General features: G+C 36.6%; 2 protein-coding genes, 1 long non-coding RNA gene and 1 pseudogene across 4 annotated transcripts; 3 read left to right on the forward strand and 1 right to left on the reverse strand.

Annotated features, from left to right (window-relative positions):
- Window positions 1-4,650: 4,650 nt before the first annotated feature.
- On the reverse strand, window positions 4,651-5,181 carry LOC147522547 (glutathione S-transferase U9-like). The gene is made up of 2 exons (XM_086567995.1): window positions 5,161-5,181; window positions 4,651-5,025 (listed from the first exon to the last, which is right to left on the reverse strand). The coding sequence occupies exons 1-2, from the start codon at window positions 5,179-5,181 to the stop codon at window positions 4,651-4,653; spliced, it is 396 nt and encodes a 131-aa protein (XP_086424121.1).
- A 2,835-nt stretch (window positions 5,182-8,016) lies between these two features.
- On the forward strand, window positions 8,017-8,834 carry LOC147522548 (glycine-rich domain-containing protein 2-like; annotated as a pseudogene). Its single transcript, XR_015199517.1, has 3 exons — window positions 8,017-8,073; window positions 8,152-8,397; window positions 8,512-8,834. The product of XR_015199517.1 is annotated as a glycine-rich domain-containing protein 2-like (transcript).
- Window positions 8,835-8,855: 21 nt separating this feature from the next.
- LOC147522549 (uncharacterized) lies at window positions 8,856-10,286 on the forward strand. Its single transcript, XR_015213143.1, has 3 exons — window positions 8,856-8,960; window positions 9,801-10,175; window positions 10,242-10,286. It is a non-coding gene; the product is annotated as an uncharacterized LOC147522549 (long non-coding RNA).
- A 4,441-nt stretch (window positions 10,287-14,727) lies between these two features.
- Window positions 14,728-15,779, forward strand: LOC147522550 (large ribosomal subunit protein eL34-like). Its single transcript, XM_086594123.1, has 3 exons — window positions 14,728-15,037; window positions 15,278-15,387; window positions 15,490-15,779. The coding sequence occupies exons 1-3, from the start codon at window positions 14,933-14,935 to the stop codon at window positions 15,572-15,574; spliced, it is 300 nt and encodes a 99-aa protein (XP_086450249.1). The 5' UTR covers window positions 14,728-14,932; the 3' UTR covers window positions 15,575-15,779.
- Window positions 15,780-16,136: the final 357 nt, after the last annotated feature.

Consider the following 16,136-nt stretch of genomic DNA (forward strand, 5'->3'; position numbering starts at 1 on the left):
CCATTGAACATTGCCTATAGGACTAACTGACTAAGTATAAATGGATATATATCCCAGCTCACGAAGGTCCAAGTGGAGCCGGGAGGCGCTGATTTGCCTGCTGTCTGTTGCTGCTTGAAATGTGGTGTAATTACCGTGATAGGAATAAGGCAAATTTATAACGGAGATGACGAAGGAGATTATACTTCAAAGAACAAGATTCACATCCAAACAAGCTAAGTGATGCAACCCATTCAAGATATCCAAGATTCTCATAACTCAAAAGCCACTAATAAGATCGAAGCAACTTACAACTATTCCTAGTCCCACGGCAATGCTTACCTTTGATGCTAGCGAAAAACAAATGGTTTTTTAGAGCATTTTTAGGAGAGAAACAAAAAAAACATCAAATTTTTTAACCAAACTAAACACTAAACCAAAAAAACACCAACTATCTTTAAGGGAAACATCAAATTTTCAATATCAAATGAGGCAGTTTTTTTCCAAAACCGCGCCACTGAAGCCCATCTGACAGGCCCAAGCCCATGCGGTTTTCCAAAAACCGCAAGATGTCTCGCACATTAATTTTATTCTTTATTTTCTTTCCCAATTTCTCGCGCACTTTTTGCAAGACCGCCTGATTGAAGCCACTGTGTAGTCCAAGCCTACGCTGTGTTAGAAAAACCGTGCAGTTTTTTCAAAACCGCGAGAGAGATTTGATATAGCACAAAACGGTTTTTCCAAAACAGTGAGAGAGATTTGATACAACACCAAAGCTGAAACCAAATTTTGACCGATTTGGTATTTGGTTTGACGTTTTTTTGGTATTCGATGCTAGTAAAATATCTCTCCTAAAGATGCTCTTAGACCTCCCACTAGGAAATTAGACTTGCCCAGACTAACTCACCCTCATCTCGTCATAGTTAACTGTCATTGACCGTCATCTTGTGGTCCAGACACTTGAAATGTCTTGAATACCATTTTCGTTGCAAAATTACAAAAGAATATATTGGTTTTGTAATACCCAATTTAAACTAAAGAATGTATAGGACACATGTCAATATCTAATTACTCACATTCAACCGCCCACACCACCAATTGGTAATGGTGGGCAGCCTAAAAATTATGTTGAACCCAAAAACAAATTATGTTGAATTCAGTATTTGACAAAATTAACTTATATTGCAACGTGACGGTATCCTCCCAACGGTATTGTAAAATGTCGCACTCAAATGACTCAATGCACATTCATGTTGCACACGGATTTTCAGAGCAAGTATATGCATTTCAGCATTTGCTGGCCACTTGAACCCATGACGATATCTAAATGCCCTGGATTTCCCATGCCAATTTGTTCGTTCATGTAGTAGAAGAAATAATACATAGGACCAATGGTAGTCTGTGACTCTCTGATCATTTACATCCCTTACCTTAAGTATAAGAACTGTTGAAATTATAGAGTTAATTTTCTTGAATATCTACTGACTTCAAAAACTTCGCCATCAAGTGTTTATGGATCACAAGCACTTCAATATTTTCGTTAGAATCCACTATAAGGTGCTAGAATTGATGTTTAGTCCCACTGCACTCTTCAAATTAATGACTCTGGTATGAAGTTAATTTCCGCCGTTCTCCCACCCCAGTATCCCACCAAGAAATAGAAAATATGCTGAACAATCAATAATGAAGTCTATGATTTGGCAAATAGCGAAGAAGTTACAGCAAAGAAAATTACTTAATTATGAAAAATTAAAAATAATGTTATAAAAGAGAGTGGACAGTAGTCCCAAATCTCTGAGTAGAAGTTCAGTGCTAATCACTTTGAGTTTTTGACCAAGGTGATGTTAGGGATCTACCCCAACAGACACGACGAATTTAGAATCTAGAAAACTCAGAAGAAAAAAACAAATAAGAAGAACACACAAATATACATGGTTAGGCAATTGCCTTAATCCACAAACGCACCACAATTCACTATTATCAAGAAGTAGTTACAAACACTAATATATTTGTCTCAATCAATCTCACACAATGCACTCACAAAATAGCTCACCTAATTTGTAATTTATGCTCTCAAGTTTCTCTCTAATGTGTGATAATAAAACTCTAAAGATGGGGTCCTATTTATAGACTCTCATCGAATACAAGTCCTAAAGCAAAAGGGAAACTAAAACTGAGTGAGATAAGGATCATGTATAGTAATTGGTTATGATAACCAACTCCACTTATAGAGTCCTAGTACATAACCAACTCTATGAACTATGTGCTGGCGGTTGCAATCAGACTCTAATAACATAACAGGTGGTTCAAGAATGTGTTAGAAAAATAGATTTGTACAAATCCATTGAGATATGAATGAGTAATTTGTCTCCCAAGTTATCCCACATTGAGATGAAATGGGTTTCTCTTGAAACAATACGTAAAGTGAGAAAAACATTTTCGAAATGACACACTATTTCAGTATAAAGCACTGTTTCGAACCAGTGCCTATTTCGAAAGGTCACACATTTTCAGCATAATGCACTATTTCAAACCAATGCACATTTCGAAAGGTCGCACCTTTTCGGCATAATGTACTGTTTCGAACTAATGCATCATTTTGAAAAGGTTTTTCTCACTTTATGTACTGTTTCAAGATAAACTCATTTCATCTCAATGTGGGATAACTTGGGAGACAAATTACTCATTCATATTTCAATGGATTTGTACAAATCTATTTTTCTAACAATCCCCCACATGAATGAAAATTTGGCTTCTTCTATCATAAATATCGGATTTCTGTTCTTTTACAAATGAAAAGATACCGCATCAGGTCAAGTAGCATGGGAGGCCTTGAACTTGCCATAGTAAAAGACGATCGGATTTAATTAGACGATCAGTAGACTTCAATTAATGTCAATGTACTGTTTCGAACTAGTGCATCCTTTTGAAAAGGTTTTTCTCACTTTATGTACTGTTTCAAGATAAACTCATTTCATCTCAATGTGGGATAACTTGGGAGACAAATTACTCATTCATATTTCAATGGATTTGTACAAATCTATTTTTCTAACAATCCCCCACATGAATGAAAATTTGGCTTCTTCTATCATAAATATCAGATTTCTGTTCTTTTACAAATGAAAAGATACCGCATCAGGTCAAGTAGCATGGGAGGCCTTGAACTTGCTATAGTAAAAGACGATCGGATTTAATTGGACGATCAGTAGACTTCAATTAATGTCCTTGAATTGTCAGCCGTTTGTATAAACCTAGACAATTAACCTTCAAGCACCGTGAGGGGGAAAATCTGTCTTAAGGACATAGTGAATCTTCACTAGGCTCGGATATAATCATTGGTAAATTAAGCTCATTAGTTGAACTAAAAGGTTTGTTTGCTTGTTGAACTAAAGGTTTGTTCATAATATATTTGTTATATCAATTTGATTTTCTTGTTTACTTAACAATAACTTAACAATAAGTATATTTTTGAAATAAATTTTCTACAAACTTAAGACAGATTCGCTGTCATAGTGTATACACACTGCTGACACAGGTTTAGCCCAGTTTGGAATATCCTCTAAGAAATTTCGAAGCCGATCTGCTATTGGTAGAGCACAGAGTAGCATGTATAACGGGAAGTCTCGACACATACGTCGTAGACATAACACCGTTAGATAATGGGTTTCTCTTGAAACAGTACGTAAAGTGAGAAAAATCTTTTCAAAAGGATGCACTAGTTCGAAACAGTGCATTATGCCGAAAAGGTGCGACCTTTCGAAATGTGCATTGGTTCGAAACAGTGCATCATGCCGAAAAGGTGTGACCTTTCGAAATAGGCACTGGTTCGAAACAATGCTTTATGCCGAAATGGTTGTCCTTTCGAAACATATGACTTTTCAAAGAGTTGCTTACTTTTTCCCAAGAGTCACTGTGTTGTTTCGAAGAAGCACCACTCACCTATAAATAGTGGATGAATTTGGAGAGAAAGACACACCAGATCACACAAAGTTCTGATCTTTCTTTTCTCCCTCTGTTCTTAGTCAAATACTATGTTGTGTTCGCTGATTCTATAGAATTGAAGTGCTAGCTTTCTATAGAAGGAAATTCGTTCTATCTTGGGAGACAGTTTCCCATCAACCTTCAAGCACCGTGAGGGGAAATATGTCTTAAGGACATAGTGAATCTTCACTAGGCTCGGATTTAATAATTGGTAAATTAAGTTCATTAGTTGAACTAAAAAGTTTGTTTGTTTGTTGAACTAAATGTTTGCTCATAACATATTTGTTATATCAATTTGATTTTCTTGTTTACTTAACAATAAGTATATTTTTGGAAGGTTAAGCCAATGTGTCTTCTTAAGAGTTTAATTAGTGTAAAAGCACAAAGATCATGTAAATTGAACTCCACTAATGTAGCAATTCAAATTGGTCCCCTGCTTTCTACTGCATGACCATAGTTCCATTTTTTTTCCCTCGCTTGTACTAGTCTTAAGTTTTGGAAATAAATTCATGGTTTTGATGCCCTTTAATGGTGCATTCAATTCCTTATGCACTACAGCTACTGCTCTTGAGAAATGGATGGTTTATTAATTACTAGAGAAACATAATCCATGGTCCATATATAGTTTTATATACAACAAATTGAACTGCTGAAGTACACTAGTCAGTTAATGATATTTGAAAGTAGTGATCAAGCTTTGGTATTTGATAACTCAAGAGCCCTTTGCTGCTTATACTGGAGAACACGATTGACCAACCCTTCATGAAATGGTATGGTCTCCTTCACCACAGGATGAGTTTTCATTGCAGTCACCCAGGCAAAGAACAATGGGTGTATTTCCGGGATAATTAGCTTGGCCCCAGTAATCTCTTCAATGGCTCTGTAAGAGCAGGCACTCGAACCGAAGACGAGGTCCAGATACCCTGGAGTTTCACCATTGAAGAAAGGACTCTTTCCTGAGAAATCCCTCTTAATTCCTTCTTCAAGCACGCTTACGTTCTCTATGTATTCTTTAATGACTTTAGCTTTCTCTTCACCTTCAGATACAAGGGGCCTGGAAAGTATCTACGATAAAAAAAAAAAGTTCAAAAAGAAATGACCATTCAGAATAAATTGTTTGATGTTAAATAAATATCAAGGAATTCACTAGCCAAGTTTATGCTACGTTATGGACCGTTGAGCTTTACTCTGGTGTCCGACCATGTTGTCAATCTTCAACATGTTTTCATTATGAGAAGAGGGCGCGCCCGTGCTTCTCTACAGCCAGACCCAAGGGGCGCACGCGCTCATGTTACTGGAAGTTGGAAACGAAGAAGGCGCGCACGCGCTTTTCTTTGCCTTGCGCAAGGCGTGCCCACACTCCACCTTTTCGGAATTTTGACAGTTTATCGATATTTCAGCCCAAAACCCATTTTCTCACCCTTTTCTATGTGTACCTATATAAAGGAAATAAATTAGTGTTTTGAGACAACTTTTGAGAGATTCATTTCATGCGAATTGTGGGAGCTTTATTGAGCTAGGGTTTGAGTGAGGCCTCTTGTTCTTGATTCTAGTTACCTCTTGTAAACTCTCCAATCTTTACTATAAAGGAAACTCGGCTCTTGTGTGGACGTAGGTAACATTTACCGAACCACCTTAAATCTTTGTGTCTCGTTGTATTTACTTCCATATTTATTGTTTGTTATGAATTGTGATGATAAATTAGTGGTTTTGCTTTGTTGAGTTTGTTGTAATAACTACCAAAGTCTTGGGTGGGTGACTTTCTTGGTGTGATCTCCAAGTTGAAGTCATTTGGGATTGAAAGTAACTAGGTTGAGGTGTGACTTCCTAGTGAAATCTCCCAACAAGTGGTATTAGAGCTTAGTTTTTGAATCATTGTATACAAGGTGTGTGAGGAAAAGACTACACCTTTAGCATTGAAAGCTAGGTGTTTGTAGAAATTTCTTTGAGAGGTTCTCCACCGTTGTTTTGGTTCATTGAAAGTTATGACGACCGATAAAGAAAACTACAAGATAGAGAAGTTTGATGGTACAAACTTCGGCTATTGGAAGATGCAAATTGAGGACGTACTCTATCAAAAGAATTTGATGGAAACTTTGATAAGTAAGAAGCCCGATGAGATTTTGCAAGGCATATGAGATTTGCAAGATAGAAAGGCATTGGCCATAATCCGATTGACGCTCTCGAAGTCGGTAGGCTTCAATATTAAAACTGAGAAGACGGCGAAGTCTTTCATGGAGGCACTTACTACTATGTATGAACAACTCTCGGCCGTGAACAAAGTCTATTTGATCACTAAGCTCTTTTGCATAAAAATGTCGGAAGAGACCTCTTTCAAAAATCACCTAAATAAATTCAACTAAACTAAAGGCCAATTGGAGTTGGTTGAGATTACATTTAGTGATGAGGTACTAGCCTTTGCGATACTTGGACAATTGCCTCCAAATTGGAAGGCGACTATAGCGGCTATTAGTGGCTCTGCGAGAATGACCAAGTTGAAGTTTGAACACGTTGTTAGTATAGTACTAACCGAGAAAATCCGGAGACAAAATATTCCTTCAACTTCGAGGTCGGTCCAAGTCAGCTTACTTTTTGAGACAAAAGTCTATTCATACATACTTTTAAATGTGAAATTTATCTCTTTGGATTTAATAACTTTACGAGATACTGAATGGGTGATTAGCGGTCAAGGCAAAGGAATGTGTATTTTGCTTCTGTGGACTTAAACTATTACTCGAGTAAAAAAGGAAGGTCTATTAGATGTTCATATAAAACTAATTGATTAGACACGCATTAGAGATTCATCATCACTGATTTCATTGTATTTTGCATTCTTTAGGGTTTTCAATAGTAGCCTTAGACTGACTAGAAATCTTTAATTTTTAGTTTGATGTGAAAGCGGGAGAAAGAAATGGTTGAATACGTAAAAATATAATTTGGTCTGTGTTTGAGTCATGGATTCTTGCTTCAGGGAAAGTGGGGATGAAATTGGAGATAAAATGGGAGGCAATATAATTTTTTTACATCTTTATACCCTCTCCCATCCCCTCCGGCCCTCATTCTATCTTCTAATTTGTTTCCATTTTCATGAGTTACTAGCCATGCAGCCCGACCTGTGGCCGGGCCTGTTATTCTTAAAACCATCATGTCTGGGCCTATATTTAAGGAAAGCACTTGGAAGTTTAACATATCCATATCCATATCTATTAACTAATACATATCCATATATAATAACTAATACATATCCATATCCATATCCAATAACTAATACATATCAATTAACTAATCCATTGTTTTTTAGAATTTGTTTTTTTTTATCCCATGCGTACATTTGAAATAATGAAATAATGCCGTAGCTTTGTTTTTTGGTTTAGCGTAACACATGAAAGGACAATTTTAATCAAAGACCATTAATACTGAGTAGTTGAGAATGCTCCCAGGCACCCACGTCAGCCCCCCTTTTTTCTCTCAGACTGACACATCAGATTTTGCGATAATTCGGCAGAAAAAAGGGAATTCTACGCCCTTTTTTGCCGAACTCAGTTGTTCCTAACTCAAAATAGATAAAAACCTCTTTTCATACTCTCTTTTCCCAATCAAAACAAGAGTCAGAGAGAAGATCTTCGTTACCCACGTTCTCTTTCTCAAACAAATTTGTTCTTATCAAATCAAATCAATTAAATCAGTAGTTTTTGTCTTCTCAACAGAAAAAAATAAACCCCCCAATCAATTGCTTACCGTCTTTTTTTCATCCTACCAATTTCTCCTTTTTGAATCACTAAGAAGAAGAAGAAAGCAGTTAATAAGAGGTAAGAAGACTGCTTTTTTAATTATTTATTCTTATTTGATTGATTCTTTCATGTTTGTCAATTGGGAATGTCATTTTTTTATAGACACAGCTAATGTTCAAGAAGAGAGCAATCTGTTAGGTTTGGATTTCCCTCCAGAGAAGCAAATGACCAATTTAAATCATGGTTTTAAGGAAAAGTTTATGCTTCAACAGAAGTTACATAGAGCCTTGAAAGTAGTGCAGTGGAAGGAAAAGTATGATCCTGACTACTGGTTGTTCCACTTGATTGTGAATGGATTTGGCACTGCCACAGGCTCAACCCGGTACAATTTTTTTTTTGTCATTTTGTTTCAAGGTTGTCACTAAACTTTAATGTTGATTGGATTTTTTTTTTTATGTAGTTACGGTACAAGGCCGATTGCGAGGAATTTTATGGAAAGATTCTTGACAACAAGCATGTTGTATCCACTGTTCAAGGGGGTTCTAAGAAGGAGACTGAAGAAATTTGGAACAGGCTATACCCTGCAGAACCATATGAGCTTGACTTGAGCAGCCATTTGTCAGACACTATCTTGGAAAATCTTTCGGAATGTACCAGTTATGATTTTCTTTTGGCTGTTAAGAGTCAGAGCCTTTTCTTTTACCAGGCAAGGAGACCATTTACTATTCATCTACTGTCTTGAAATTGAAAATTTAGTTGTTGGTCTCATATTTGATCAATTTAACCCTCAACAACATCAGCTATTATTATTTATTTGCAGGTGTCCAAACCCATCATGAACGAGGATGTATTTCTTGAAGAGGCTGTGGCCAGATACAAAGGATCATATGAAGAAATAAATAAGGAAAGGTCCATTAAACGCTTTTGTGTTCCGACTTACGATATCGATGTTATCCGCACTCTCACCAGCTTCACCACATTTCTTCTTGCAAGGACCTGGTTGAGGTCTTGGGAGAGATATTGGAGCATGATGACACAGATTCTCGACAGAACAAAAGGATCAAGCCGATATCTTGGATTTTCTGGAACTACTATGCAGTGGGAAAACACATTTGGTTCTAGGTATTGGAGAGTCGGGGAATGTATAGGGTGTTGCTCCATCTCCCCGTGACAATCATTCCTCAATTGTCGAAAATTGAGAGCAAGACAGTAGTTTCATCCACCGTGTCTCAAAAACTACTTCAGCTTCCCAAGATGAAAGTTGTAGAGGTATCTCTTAAATAACTCATAGAACCATTTTTTTCTTATGTTTGTGTGTTCCAAGTGTTTGGTACGTGCCTTATTTATCTGCCAGTCAGTGTTCCCAACTTCATCCCACGCATGATCTATGCGTAAGGAACCAACGTCTTTCCCTGGACGACCTTGGTTTTGTAGAAAATGTGAATATTTCTATGGTCTCTTAAGGTAAAAAAAAATAAAGTGCAATGTACTAAGTTTCACCTTCCAGGAACATTTGTAACTGTTGAAACTTGGGCAGATGAGTCTGCGACTCTGCAGAGTCTTCTTCGGAGGTGTTTGAATAATTTATTCCTGCAGTTGATTCACTGTTATTGAAAGAAACTTTAGGTTCACTTTATTCTCTGTTTGGAGCTGAAGTTGGAACTCAACATGTTCTGCGGAATTATTAAAAGATGTAACAGTGACAATCTTTCAGGACATCAAGTTCTTCATGACAATTCTGTGCACAGTTCAGGCAAATATGAAATCAAGTATTAAAATGTCATTTTGATGAGGTCAATGAGTCAACTGATTTTATCTAACCAATTACTCTTTATTCGACCACATTATTTGTTAGAGTTAGATCAATGGAACAAGGAGGATTCCCTCAAAGATTTGGTTCACAAAGTCGTTTTACAGGCATGCATTGATGAGAAAGTAGCTCCTATTATGCGTCCTTTGGGGGAGGAACAACTTTCAAATGGATATTGGAGGATAGAGTCTATAATAAGCTAAAAGCACATGGATAGAGCATACTACTGCAAGGAGGATTCAAGGCCAGATTCTAATGTAAACAGTTTAAGTACCTTTAATTTTTTTTTCGTTTTGCAGATTGCTCTGCTTGAGCAAGAAGGTGAGCATCAGCTATTCTGTCGGCACCAAAGACGGTTTGAAGCTTTGCTAATCCAGCTTCAAGAAGAGTTACAGCCACGTTAGTCTTTGGATCCCACATGGATCCCAAGTAGGTTCCAGTTCTATCAACAATTTCTACTTCAACCTGCTAATGTATGCGAAGAGTTGATGACGACGACGATGAGGGTGACTTTGAAGATGATAAGGATGCGGAGCTGCTTGAGAAGCTTAGTGCCATTGATAAGAACCTTGAAGATAAGCTGGCTCTACTGGATCACACGTTTGGAAGGAAGGGTAGGGCTCTAGAGGAAGAGATTAAGGATCTAAACGATCCAATCCTTTTTGCACTTCCAGGTAAAATTACCCTAAACCCCTTTAAAATCATTTCTGTAATTCAATTATTATTTTGTCTTTTTTTAGGATTGCCATGGCGTTGGGATGTGTGGAGTCTTTGATGCCACTGCATTGCTATTGTTATTCGCTAGGCTGAAATCTAGCATTACTGGCGATTCCAAATTACTTTGGAGTTGGCTTTCTCAAGGTAAAATTTTAATCTATAGTAGAATTTAAATGATTGGTTTGTGCTTCATATGAATTTACAAGTTTGTATTGTATCGCATTACACAATTCAATTGTTAGTAGTAGTCTATCCTAAGAGTATACTACTAGCCCAATGATCAAAGGATGATGGGTATAGGCCAAGTGGGAGAGGGAAGACATTTGGTTCAATGCTATCAAGTCTTTTACAATATCGCGGCAATATGGGTAGTATGGAATACTAAGAACCACAAGATGTTTTCGAAACACGGGCGTGGCTTAGTTCAAACACTTGTGTTGAAAGTTAAGGGCTTATTATGGTATTGGGCTGTCCAATTCGGAGGATAGGAGAAACTTTCACTTGAGAGATTTGATTTGATGTCGAAAAAAAAAAAAAAAAAAAAAAAAAAAAAAAAAACAAACAAACAAACTTCGGAGATTTGGTGTTAGATTGGACTAATGTCATTAGGTGAACCAGGGGAGGTGGACTCATGTGATTAGGGTGATATTTCTTCTTTGACAGAGGCAAAAACACGCCCACTTTACAGAAAAGTAAGTGTGCACGTCTTTGTGTTGTGGGTATTTTGTCTTCCATTTATTTATTTAGTTTTCTGGTATGCCTTTATTTCGTTTCTAATACATACTTATATTAAGTTGCGGTTGATGTTCTAGGTTGTAGTTATACTAATAAGAAAAAGGGTCCAAACGTCTAATGAATATTGACTTTAGATCCATCGACAAAGATAGTGAAAATCGTATGTTTATATTAAAAGTTAGTTCTCAAGACTCTTTGGTCCCACAAAATCTGGGTGTATTTGTCATTTAAGCATTTTGATTTGCGTGTTCATTGTGAATTAGTGTATTGATGATTAAAGAAATAGGGGCATTACGGCTAATGTTTTGATTTAATTCCAAAGATATATGCATAATATTTGCATATAAGAGGAGGGTAAACAATAATTTCCTAAACTTTCCTCCTTACGACGCGACGATGTGAATATTCAACATTTTTGCATCTGTATTTTTTTATTGTTCTTTTATGAAAGCACTTAAATGTGCCTTACTTTTTCTATGCTCCCTAATGATATGCGTGTCTTCCTTTTTTGCAGAAAATGAGATGAAATCCAACAAATGTCCTTGCATGGAATGTATAGTATTTGGCTGCGTGTCGACTGTATATCTCTTCCTGAAGGCTTCTTTGATGGCATGGATATCGATGCAACAACAACTATTAATGGTTGAATTTGCACAGGCGATTTCAGAGTACAAAGTTAAAGCAGGACAAGCGCAGAATATCGAAATCCGAGCCTCTGTAGAGTTACTACCTAAAAAACGGCCATCATCTACGCTGCCAATAGACTTTTTTGATACAAATGGAACGAAAAGGCAGAAAACTGGTAAAACAAATGATTTAAGTTTCCCTCTCTGAATGATTTTCTGTTATAGGATTTGCTTTTGTCTATATGGATGATGAGCGAGATGCCGAGGATGCAATTCGAGGACTTGACAGGGCGAAATTTCGAAGACAAAGCCGGCATTTGATTTACAATTTAATACTTTGTACTTGCATTATGCAGAGAGCTTGAAGAATTATCCTCGAAGAATCAGCCGCAGCAATTAAGTTCCAAATGCAAAAATTGCAGGAAATTGGGCGCGGTTGGTGGTGCTCATGGTCTACCAAATGATCGCGAACACACCGAAAGTAATGTTATGTCAATTCATCCCGGTCTTAGTAGTCATATGAACAATAACAACCACATGGTTGGAAGTGGAGTCTTGAATACTTCAAAGACAAACCGCATTGGCTCTTAGCAATTATCGAAACTTGCGTGAGGCGTAACTCCATGAATTCATCCTAATGCACTTCAACAAGAGGCTTCTCCCTTCAATACTCCAATTCGGACACAAACTTCTCCATTTCAAGGTCATGAATCTTCGATTCAGGGATCAATGCAAAACATTCCAGTTAATGGATTGTCAACCCCACGCCACCTCAAAGAAGCACCCAATAAATGGTGCACTACAAAGATAACCGTTCACGCCCTCTTCTCAAGGCAGCGAATTTGCAGCAAAGACATGATCCAGCCGCTTGCTTCATGAGATGATGAATAACAGATGGAGGAAGGGTGCAACAACAATCACCAGTGGGCATAATGCAAATGGACTCAGGGTGAGGCAACCTTTAATGTATTAAATGGGGCCACAAATGGAGGTCCGCCAATGAGGCGGGTGTGCTACGTGCATGGTTGGGATGCAGAATAGGAACAATGTAATGCTCCGGGCGGTATTATCAATGAGATGCAGAATAGGAACAACAAACTTTAAGACCTTGGCTAATATCAACCCCATGTTTGGTGGTAACGACAGGTTTTAGTCCGAAATCTTCGATGACACGAAGAATCTTCACTTGCCCGAATTGGAACATGATATAACTAACGAATTCCCCCGAGTGGGACGATAAAGGCTCCCCGCCATGGCTTATGGTCGAGGACAAAGCCGATGTCATTGTTGTTGTGGGTGCATCTGCATTTGTTGCAAGATGCACCGTGTTTGTACAAAACCATTAGGCAAATCAAGAAATGATTGTGGGGATTATATAACCCGGATAATTTGGGATTTCTAAATTAGGGGTTTGGCAGTTTTGCAGGTTTGCCATTTCTAATTCATCAAGTGTAATCTATAATCGGGCGGTTGATGTGACTCCATTAATATCTTGATATGATATTGCAAACCCGTCTACTTTTTAAGTTGTGTTTTCTCAGTATTCAAATTGATTGTCGGTTTCAACTGTTTAGCTGTTAAAACAAGTCCAGGTGCTCACACAACACTTCAAAAATGCTCTTTCATTTCTTCCCCAAGATCTTACTGTTTTGAAAACGTTTATTTGTTGACTACTATTTTCATGTAAGTTCTCCATATAAGTTTCATGTCTTCTATACAGACCAGGAATTTAATAAGGCGACATGACTGACTCCTATTATACTTGGTGATAATTCTTACAACAAAATTAGCTGGAACGACGGTCTTTGTAAAGCCGGTTACAATAGTGCCATTTGCAAGTTCAAATGGAGAAGCTCGCCAGATATGACTCTTTTATGCTTAAAATAGTTATTAATCAGCGTGGAAAAAGTAATGTTGCAATAAAATCGTATAAGATTCATATAACTATATATTTTAGGATAGTATCATTATCTCATAGTCGTCCTTTTCCAGATGTAATTAAAAAAACTTCTAATTACAGTCAAATTACAAAACAAAATGGACTCTTCACCCTATGAAATATATATATACCAACCACATACGTGCTAAACACAATTTATTCCATGACAATATATGTTTTTTTTATTAAACTACTATAATAAAAAAATAAGATAATCAAACATACAACAAGAATCAAACATACAACAAGAAGATCGTGGAGTACAAAACAAAACACAATGTTTCACTGAAGAGTGCACTTAGAGAAATTTTCAAAAAAGAAAATATTTATGAAGAACCAGTTTACAGTTCAATATTTGAGAACTATCAGTACGTAGCGGATGTCGCAATCAATGTGCCTATACTAAGAGAATACCATCAAGATCCAAATTATCCTAGCATAGAAACATCATTTGGAACATACCAAACCAAGAAAGTTGACTCAAAAAATGTTGCTGCAGGAAATGTCATACAACAGATATACAAGTTTGAAGTACTAGATGTGAATTACAACGAACTCATGACTAGACGTGAAGAGCTCTACAAAGCAAATATTCAAGTAGAAGAACTTCAAATGCAGAATAAAACATTGTGCGTAATGAATATAATTCGGTTATCGCTTAAACATATGGTATGTTTTGAGTACGTGTTATATTTCTTGATTGTTGCGCTATATTTTGATATAGTTTATATAGGTGGATGATAAGAATTGTTATTTAGGATAATAATAACCCAAAAATAGAAATAAAATCTTTTGTCAAAACCATTCTAAAAAAATTAGAAAAACATAAACCCTTCAAATAAAGTATACAATGAATCATTAGCTATAAATATACATATATTATTTATTCAAGTAGATTTTAGGCTTTTGAGTCATTAGCTATTTATGTAGTAAGTCCGGCCATAGGCCGGGCCAAATGGCTAGTTTATATTAAATTAGAGAGCATGCCAAATTCAGAGTTAGTTTGGTAAGAAGGCAAGTAATTATTTTTCAAATAGGGACTGTTTTAAAAACTTTGCTGATGTAGCTCACTATGAGCATCTTGGGAGAAACGGATATTAATATAGGTAGGATGTCCACTTTCCTTAGATTAAGATTCCGGAATATAAACACAGCATTCAAAGTTCAAATTGGATCTTAAAGATTTATGCAGGTAAATAGCGTGGTCTTATATAAAGCCAAAAAGATACTAGTGTTTTATGCGCAAACGATATTTTCTTTTTAGACCGAAACAGTGCTGTTTGTGTTATGAACTGAATTTCTATTGTCAATATGTTCAAGGTCAAAAGTAGCAGCACCGGATTGCTTGGTTTTTTCTTCTTTTAGAAACAAAGAAGCTCAAAAGATGTTCTTGTGCACACAATTAGATACTTAGATGTATGGTAATGACTTTTGTCAATCTTATGTGGACAGAGTTCCCTTTGTCCATCTCATACTATCCCTTTCTAATCCATTTCAAAACTTTGGCAAGGTGCCACAGGTCTGTTACTGCCTCGTAATACTGTTGTTACAAGTGCCACTTCTTTTATTTTATTTTATTTTATTTTTTTTCTGGGGAGTATGCAAATTATTAAATAGGTTTCAATGTCTTGTAATCACTGTGTTTATTATTAGGTAACTTCTTGTTTAAAAGATGCACTAACCAGTTTACTGCTCTTATTAATTGGTTCCTTTGTGTTTGCAGTGTTAATTCTGATTCAAATCTTTATTTTTATGTCAGATTCCTCACTTGAGACCTGCTGAATATAAGAGGTCTAGATTATCTAGGAATAGGAGGACTGTGAACCGTGCTTATGGCGGGGTATTGTCTGGGAGTGCAGTCCGGGAGAGGTGGGTGCATCTTATACCATAGTTCATTTAGCTTTCTTATTTCCTGTTGTATGTTGTGGGTGATAGCTAATAGTGAATTCACTTTGTAAAATGGTGTTGTAGGATCATTAGAACTTTCTTGGTGGAAGAGCAAAAGATTGTGAAGAAGGTTTTGAAGATCGAGAAGGCCAAAGAAAAGTTTGAATGAGAAAGAAGCTTGAGTTTTGTTATGCCAAGAAGTTTTGACGTCAAGAGGATAGACGGATAGTGATTTATGGAAAAACTTGTGGCAGTATTGTCAAGTGTGTTTTAGTATTAAAATGTTGTCTTTAATTTGTTTTTTAAGACTTGCAAGATTACTTTGGTTTCTTAGATCTTCACTTCGACGACAATGCATTGCTGGTGTTCTGTTAGTAGTATCTTATTTTAATGAGTTAAATTGTTATGAATTTAGGATTGTGGTTATATGGACTGACCGAGTTCTCCAAATATGGCTTGTTACTATACTGTGGATGTGGGCTCATTTGAGTGTTACACAATGTGCACTTCACTTTTGATATTGCACACGAATGCTAATAAGGGTCTTCTTTGATATTGGTTGGAAAATTTTCCACAATACTTGTCTACAGAAATATTTTAGGAGGATGAACATCAACGGAAATTTTATTCCAGCCACCCATAACAATTTTGATTGGAATAATGAAATAGGTAAAGTCAGAAAGTGAGAGTTACGGTGTATTTTTTTAAAATGTTTGTAATAGAGAAAAACC

Source organism: Coptis chinensis, chromosome 1 (genome assembly GCF_015680905.1).
Source record: "Coptis chinensis isolate HL-2020 chromosome 1, ASM1568090v1, whole genome shotgun sequence".
In the NCBI taxonomy this organism is placed as follows: domain Eukaryota; kingdom Viridiplantae; phylum Streptophyta; class Magnoliopsida; order Ranunculales; family Ranunculaceae; genus Coptis; species Coptis chinensis.